This window comes from Chiloscyllium plagiosum, chromosome 27 (assembly GCF_004010195.1).
Source record: "Chiloscyllium plagiosum isolate BGI_BamShark_2017 chromosome 27, ASM401019v2, whole genome shotgun sequence".
Lineage (NCBI taxonomy): Eukaryota > Metazoa > Chordata > Chondrichthyes > Orectolobiformes > Hemiscylliidae > Chiloscyllium > Chiloscyllium plagiosum.
The window spans coordinates 39,876,003-39,885,033 of NC_057736.1; the positions used below are offsets into that span (position 1 = coordinate 39,876,003).

General features: G+C 43.6%; 1 protein-coding gene across 4 annotated transcripts in view; it reads right to left on the minus strand.

Moving 5' to 3' along the window:
- LOC122563736 (ephrin type-A receptor 7-like) overlaps positions 1-9,031 on the minus strand; it is a 593,437-nt gene that overhangs the window by 85,122 nt on the left and 499,284 nt on the right. For 3 of the 4 annotated variants that reach the window (XM_043717892.1, XM_043717890.1, XM_043717893.1), the window contains one exon: positions 2,070-2,178. In XM_043717892.1, the coding sequence (XP_043573827.1) occupies positions 2,070-2,178 (109 nt within the window). Of the gene's footprint in view, positions 1-2,069; positions 2,179-9,031 lie in introns of those variants that run through there. The other variant, XM_043717894.1, reaches the window with a different exon arrangement.

The window sequence follows — 9,031 nt, forward strand, 5'->3', positions numbered from 1 at the left end:
GGACGTTAAACCTATCAACAAAGACGGCATACTCAAACTACTGGACCTGTGCCTCACAACACACTTCACATTCAACAACCAAATATATGAACAAATCAACGGCACATCCATGGGCTCACCCATCTCTGGACTCATAGCAGAAGCAGTAATGCAAAGATTAGAACAAACAGTCTCACCGCAAATTCAACCCAAACTCTGGGTCAGATATGTGGATGATACCTTTGCAATCATTAAAAACTCAGAAAATAGAAAACACACACCAGATCATCAACGCCACACTCACAGGAATCCGATTCACTAGAGGGGAAGAAAAGGACAACCCATTCCTAGACGTGATGGTACAGAGAACACCGAGCGGAGAATTCACCACAAGGTATACAGGAAAGTCACACACACAGACCAAGTCGTGAACTACAAAAGCAACCACCCCAACACACACAAAAGAAGTTGCATCAAGACACTGTTCAAAAGGGCCACAACACACTGCAGTACACCAGAACTGCAAAAAGAGGAAGAAGAACACCTATACAATGTATTCGCCAAAAACGGATACCCGCGCAATTTCATCAATAGATGCCTAAGGGAAAGACAACGGAACGAGGACATGCCGCACACCAAAGGACTAGCCACACTACCATACATCAAGAGCATTTCTGAACTGACAGCCAGACTACTGCGACCACTAGGACTCATAACAGCACACAAACCAACAGCCACTCTCAGACAACAACTCACCAGGACGAAGGACCCGATACCCAGCATAAGCAAAACTAATGTAGTGTACAAAATCCCATGCAAGGACTGCACAAAACATGACATAGGACAAACAGGAAGACAGCTAATGATCCGCATCCATGAACACCAACTAGCCACGAAACGACACGACCAGCTATCCTTAGTAGCCACACACTCAGATGACAAGCAACATGTGTTCGACTGGGACAACACTACTATTATAGGACAAGCCAAACAGAGAACAGCCAGGGAATTCCTAGAGGTATGGCATTCATCCACTGATTCAATCAATAAGCTCATTGACCTGAACCCAATATACCGACCATTGCAGCGGACAGCTGGAACTGACAACCGGAAGCGGCAGATACAAATCACTATAAATGCCGGAGGAAACATCACAGAAGCGCTTCACAGGAGGCTCCCAAGCGCTGAGGATGTCACCTAGACAGGGGATGAAACATCTGCACCAGAAATTCCTAGCTCGGCGAACAGAACCACAACAATGGAATACTTTAGTGTCAATCTTCCTCATTTATAACAGGAAAAAATTATGGAAGATTTGTAAAACAACACATTGAAGTCTAACACCATGGGCGGGATGATGGCTCAGTGGTTAGCACTGCTGCCTCACAGCGCCAGGGACCCGAGTTCGATTCCTGCCTTGGGTGACTGTCTGTGTGGAGTTTGCACATTCTCCCCGTGTTTGTGTGGGTTTCCTCCGGGTGCTCCAGTTTCCTCCCACAATCCAAAGATGTGCAGGTCCGGTGAATTGGCCATTCTAAATTGTCCCATAGTGTTAGGTGCATTAGTCAGGGGTATGTTTATGGTAGGGAAATGGGTCTGGGTGGGTTACTCTTTGGAGGGTTGGTGTGGACCTGTTGGGTTGAACAGCCTGTTTCCATACTGTAGGTAATCTAAATCTTTTAAAAAAAGATATGCTTCAAATAATTCGCTGCAGGGTATGTGACTTTTATCTGTCAACCAAGTATGGTGCTTCAATCTGGTGAATTGCCTTAAACATTGCAAAATAAGTTTATATTGATGTCTTCCTTAGGGCTGCATTTCTAGCACAGAATGACTCCAGCAGTTTCTTACAGTCAGACTGTTAGTGCTCCCAGTGAAGACATGCGGCAGAGCCTCAGTAAGAAGACAAAAATCACTTAACACTTCAGTTGGGAGCTCAGAGAAGACGCTGTGCGCTTCTAGCATTTTCCACAGCTTTTTTAAACTCAGAGGAGCTAAGAAACTGAAAGAGAAGTTTGCAACTCTTTCAAGATCAGACCTTCCTAATGCCCAGCAAGAAATGGATCTCGAGGGGAGGGAGTGGAGTTTACCTTCTCCAGATGATAAATCCAAAGACCATGGAGACCAGAACAATCAGGCCGGCCACCGAAACCACGGCGATCACTATCACCGGATTTTGCTCACTGGGTGCCATGGCAACTGGAAAGAGAAAACAGACATTGTTATGGAAAACAAAATGGTGGACTACCTCAGGAAATATATTCGTCTTAATTTCATTGCAGGTTTAAAAAAAACCCAAATTTATTGCAACACTCTATCCACACTGTCGCTTGTTATTCACTTTCTGCAAATATAATACATTATCATCCCTTCACCATTCTCTGAAGATGCATATGAAGCACATAAGGAGTACAAACATCCAATGTGATTCCAAAGATATAAAAGGTAACTTCATGAAACAAAGGGCTGCATTTTAATCCTGGAGGCTGAAAACAGGAATGTGTTTTGTTTTGGGGTCAAGAATTTCCAGGGATAAGCTGTTCGAAGATTTTCATGTGGCTGAACCTTTCATTGATGTGGAGGCATACCTCCTGTCCAATCAGGTGTAGTGGGTGGTCTCTCAAAGCTGGGGAGCCAATCAAAGACTTTCTAGCCTCAAAGGAGCACCTGGCTACAATGCAAAGCAAATAAAAGACAGTGCAGTTGAATTAAGAGGGAACCCTGCTCCTGGGGTTGTCAGAGCTCCCTAGTGCCTGGCTCTTTTCTGTGGATACATTCATGCCTGGGGCTTTTGGACAGGGAGCTTGCATTGTTCACCATTGCCCTCAAATCCTTTTGAGGGAGGTAGGCCCCATGAGTGCATCATTTCCACCTCCATTTAGGGGTCGCATGTTGGCTTACAGCACAAGGGACTTTGGTTCGATTCCACCCTCAGGTGACTGTCTGTGTGGAGCTTGCACATTCTCCCCATGTTCTGTGTGGGTTTCTTCCAGGTGCATCGGTTTCCTGCAGTCCAAAGATGAGCAGGTGAGGTGGACTGGCCCATGCTAAATTGTGTCCAGGGGTGTGCTGGCAGAGTGGGTGAGCTTTGGGAAATGCAGAGATGTTCTTTGGACAGTCAGTGAGCTGAATGGTCTGCTTCCACGCTCTAGGGATTGTAGTATCTCCATTTTAATTTAATCCCATCCCTTCTTCCCTACCCTTCCCCTTGATTATTGTTGCTTTGGCCTAGGTGGGCAGTGCTTGAGTTTGTTACTTAGTGAGACATTTGCTGGAGGCTTATTAAAAAGGGCTTTTTCTTTCTCTAAAACATTCAGGCAGTGGACCGCGGCCGACCGCCTGCTCCTCTACCGGGCTGAGTATGCAGTGTCCAACAGCGAGGCATTTCGAGAGGTGGCTGCTGTGGGGACTGGATCATCTCCCCACCAATTCCATTTTGGTTTAGTCCCCTCCCTGGTTTCCTGTTTTTGTTGTTGCTGTCGTGCTTGTAATGTGTTTAATTTAGTGATGGCTCTTTCAAATAACAAGTGTCTTTTCCTTCTCAGCCAGATGAGTTGGTTAGGAAGGCGAGAGAGCAGACCAGAGCGTTTCCTTGACGACAAGTTTCAAATGAACAGTTGTGGAGCACTGTCAAAAGGTGTGGTGCTGGAAAAGCTCAGCAGGTCAGGCAGCATCTGAGGAGCAGGAGAGTCAATGTTTCAGGCATAAGCCCTTCATCGGGAAGCCCTTTATCTCCTGCAGTTTCCAGCACCACACTTTTTGATTCTGATCTGCAGTCCTCACTTTCTCCCAGTTGTGGAACACTAACTGAGTCTAGTTTCCTGCTTCAGTAAAACTGACTATTCACTTGACACTCACTTCCCGCATTCAGAGGTGACAAAAAAAAAATCAGCCCATTTAAAAACATACAACATGGATAATAATTACTTCTGAGGAAGACCCGTTGTCACGAGAGATACCAGAAACCTTTAAATGTATGGGGATTCGAAACCAAAAACCACTCTGTAAAACAGGGGAAAATCTGAACAATAAATTCTTAAACCTGAAAATGTGATGTCAGCAGACTTATAGTTTAGTGACCATTTTATAATGAAGTCAAGTGTACAATTTATTACATAATTGAATTCAGTGTTTAATTAATAAGCTCTAGGAACTTAAAGCTAAGATTAATTAATAGAGGAGACTAACATGAAAGAAAATCCATTAATTTAAATCTGACTTTTACAAACAGAGGTCCAGATCTTCCAGTCCCAATAGCAATGAATGCTGGAAGCAGTCATAGTGCTGTACAGCACAGAAACAGACCCTTTGGTGTAACTCCTCCATGCTGACCAGATATACTAAATTAATCTCGTCACATTTGCCAGTATTTGCCCCATATCCCTCTAAACCCTTCCTATTCATGTACCCATTCAGGTGCCTTTTAAATGTTGTGACTATTCCAGCCTCCGCCACATCCTCTGGTAGCTCATTCTATACTTGCACCACCAGCTGTGTGAAAAAGTTGTCCCTTAGCTCCCTTTTAAATCTTTTTCCCTCTCACCTTAAACCTATGCTCTCTAATTTTGGACTCCCCTATCCTAGGAAATAGATCTTGGCCATTCACCCTATCCGTGTCCCTCACGACTTTATAAACCTCTATAAGGTCACATTTCGGTCTCCAATGCTCCAAGGAAAATAGCCCCAGCCTATCCATCCTCTCCAGTCCCCCAACCCCGTCAACATCCTTGTAAGTCTTTGCTGCATCCTTTCAAGTTTAACAACATCTTTCCTATAGCAGGGAGACCAGAATTGAATGCAGTATTCTAAAAGTGGTCTAACCAACACCCTTTCAAAACATGGCCAGTGTTGACATGTGTTTGTCACTCCCAGTCCTTCCAAATCAACCCCACACAAACAGCTCTGTGATTCCCCCTCAGTGTGAAAAATGTTTGAAGAGAGTTCTTGGAGGTCATTTCTTTTGGTATGCATATATACAACAATATATTTTGAAATACAAACCCTTTTCCTCATGTATTTTCATATTTGTTGTATAAACGCAAGAGAAAAGCAAACTCCAGACTTCATTTGTTATTGAAGAAAACCACATAACATCTTCGCTGCCTGCTTTTCTTTTCAAGTTGCAGGTTAACAAGACTTCAAATTGTCTTAATTTGCTACAGAATATCTATTTGCAGGTGGTACAGGCTTAAAAGAAAATATCTTAAACTGCAATCTGAGTATCTTAATACTTTTTATAGGCATATATACAATACACACCATTAATGAATCAATTTGATGCTTATTGCAGCTTCTGGTAATGAGTTAGGCAATGGGGTAAAAAAAATCTATTTTAATTCTGTGTGCTCATTTCTGTGCAGCTTATGTCTATAATTCACAAAAATAACACAGGTGATAATTTATTAGTTACAGATCAGTGTGAAGCCAAGTCAAAGACAGATTCTCACTTTCCTAATGGTATCTATTGGATATGAAGCAAAATATTTGTATATTGACTTCTGCTACCTGGTTTGTGCTTCCAAATTGTCAGTTCCAACAAAACTAATGGAGGAAGAGACAGAAAGACAAGAGGCAGGAACAAAAGGACAAAGGGAAAAATGCAGGAAAAAAAAAAGAACATGCCTAATTTTAGCCCTATTCTCCCATCAGGAATGTCAGGGAAGTGCACAACCATCTGTTGAAGATGGTGTGGGTGTGATGCCTTTTGGTTGAGTTGTTCCAGAAGCAGCCAGAGTTTAGACGGAAACAGAATCGGATGAGAGGATTCCTTAGGGTGGGATAGATAGCATATATTGGATAAGATACGGCATTGAAGCACGGCTGGGAAGAAATTTCACTGGGGCCTCAAAGGCGAGAATCTCTCTAAGAGAAACTCACCACAACTTGCACTTTGCCAAAACATGTGAAATTCGGCTCACAAGTACTGTTATTTATTGAACTGTGCTTGGAGAATTTTGGCTGCTACATTTCCACACAAAAAAAAAATGACTGGACTTCACTCACCGTCTAACACTTGGTCACCTGCAGAGGTTTATTATCTGACACTCCACTCACACCAGTTGTGTGATCCTTTGATCTCTCTGCCTATAAACTCTGTGTCTGTGTGCTCTCCTCTCTCACTGCACACGATGAAGGGGCTGCACTCCAAAGCTTGTGATTTCAAATAAATCTGTTGGATAATAACCCGTGTGACTTCTAACTGGACTTCAAAAAGAATACCAATGACTACAAAGCACCCTGAGGCAGGCTAAAATACTACATAGAAAGAATAAAATTCTGTTTTCGACCAAACTCGATCTTTCTGACAATATGCACCCTCCCCCAATGGTCCATTAGAAGCTGGGTGGGTGGGGCTTGTAAATCAAATCAGGAGGCCTTACCTGACCTGTCTCCCATATTATGTTGGCACATTGTCCACCCTCTATTAAGTCGCTTATTGATTACATCAGGTCTTCATATCAGTATAACATGTCTTATCAAGGCTATGCAGGCAGTACATAGCAGTAACTTCCAAATGCAGAAGTCAATGCTGCAATCACCGTGCTGATGCTGATCGCTGTGCAAGGAACATTGGAGCAGCCGCACAGCTTACAAGGAATGCTCGGAATGACGTAAATGGTTCAAAAAAACAGTTTGGGTATCCTTTGTTCGCATGTCCAGAAACCAGAAGGACCTAAAAACAGGATGTCTTTTGAAAGCATACCTGAATGGTTCTGAATGGACTTGAAAGCAAAGATTTTTTTTTTCCCCAAGTGAACCTGAACAGATGCGAACAAACCTAACAGTTAATGTATCCAAACAAACAACTTTTCAGATAAAGAATAAATGACCTGTGCAAGTCTCACTGAGGTGTTGGAGCAATCAGTGGAAGTAAAAGAAACTATAACGTGTATTAATTATGGCAGACAGTCTGACAACATTGGCCGCTGGCAGGCAGGAAGTGTGGGATCTACTGTGAAGTTTGGAAGTACCTTTCCCCAGGATTGTGACCCATCATGCCTTTAACTCACCTACCTCCCATTTCTCCAGCAGTGACCCCCAGATGCTCACAGGTTCTAGTCAACCAGCCTTCCGGCCTCGAGGTGAACCCCAGCACAGACTTCCAGCCTCGAGGTGAACCCCAGTTCAAACTCCCAGCCTCGAGATGATGCCTAGTGTGGACTCATCAGCTACATCTACTTTTATTTTTTTCTATCTCTTTCCCTGCTTTAGAAGGACCGCTGAACTTTTAACTATTTAACAACTTTTCTAATTTATACCTAAGATTTTGTACCTAGGCGCCTTTGTACCTAAGATGGTGCTGGATATGGCGACTTTGTACACTTTTCACTGTGCTCATGTAAACCTGTACTTAAGTACGTGTGACAATAAAGCCTCATGCTAACTCTATCTGAAGTTGTGTCTTCAGCTTCGTGGGCTGCCTGTAGTCCCAGCAGTGGCCACTACTCAATTCTGGCGCTGCTGGGATGGCATGCTACCAGCCAATCAGATGGAGGTCCTTGCTCATTGATTCACAAGCTCTGATTAAACAGCAGAAGCTGGTGCAATATTGATTTTACCATAAAAAGGGAAGTATACAGGAGGAAGATGGAGGGGTACTCCCATACTTAGTTAATTAAGGCTATCCCTAGCGTTTATCTCTGCTGGTCAGGTTTCTGGCTTGCCCACTACCAGTTGACTTTCCATGCATCAGGCCTGGCATGCAATTTGTCCCTGGATAAAATACACAGAGTTTCACAGAATAAGGCTTGGTTGGTTTGAAACTGAAACAAGGGAAATCCCCTTCAACTATCACTAACCCAGTAAAGTCCCATCAAGATCTTATATGTTCCAATAAAGCCACTTCTGACACTTCTAAACTCCTGGCCTGGCCAGTCTAGCCTTTCCTCATAAGGTAAACCTTTAGTAAGCCTTTTCTGAACTGCTTCCAATGTCTTAATATCCTCCCATATATATGGAGAAAAGAACTGTACAAAGTACATCAGATGCAGTCTCACTAATCACCAGACCTCTGGGATCTTGCTGACTGTTGGTTTCTGTGAGATCAAGCCCATGTGGGCACTCGAACGTGCTAGCTCTCCAATCATTACCAAGGCATTCTGCACCCCCTGATCTCAGGTATTGATACAATCTTCCCAAGCACCTGCCCAAACACTAGCAGCTGGGGAGTTGAGTTCGAGAGACGCAGCTGAGGTAAGCATGATCAGAAACTGCTGGCAGGGACAGATGGGGAGATGACTCCCCTGAGGTGGTATTCTCTCCTAGATCTGCTGAGTATGACAATGACAATTTGCCAAAGCTCCTTAAACAGCACCTTCCAATTTCAGGACCACTTCCATCGGGAAAGACAAGGGCAGCAGATTCATGGGAATACAAGTTCACCTCCAGGCCACTCATCATCCTGATCGGGAAATATCTCACTGACCCAGGCCAAAATGTTGATATATCCCCAACTTGTGATGGAGCTCAAACAACCTCGATTTGGTGCATAATCCATGTTTCAGGAATTTCTAAGACAACAAATTTGTCTGCTTGGGGTGAGATATGCATGGCTGCTTAACATCAATATTACATGTCTCTTCACACTTCCAATAATCTTCATTAAAATGGGAAGCAGAAGATCTATTTTTAAAATGATGTTGTTATTCCTAAAGAGCTAGGAACCAAATATACATGTAGGGTGCCATATTTACTCTTGCACTGCTGTCAAGTCTCCAGCGATAATATACCAGTCCACTGGACATAGGGAGAGCTAAGAGAAATAGGCTGCAGCATTATGAGTTTTCATCAGTGATTATTATGAGTTTCTGGACAAGAGCTAAGACCAAACAGTGATTTAAACCTGCATTGTCGCACTCCCACTACCCATGAAATCCTACATAGAAAATGTGCACGATGGCACAGTGGTTAGCACTGATGCCTCACAGCACCAGAGACCCGGGTTCAATTCCTGCCTCAGGCAACTGTCTGCGTGGAGTTTGCACATTCTCCCCGTGTCTGTGTGGGTTTCCTCTGGGTGCTCCGGTTTCCTCCCATAGTCCAAAAATGTGCA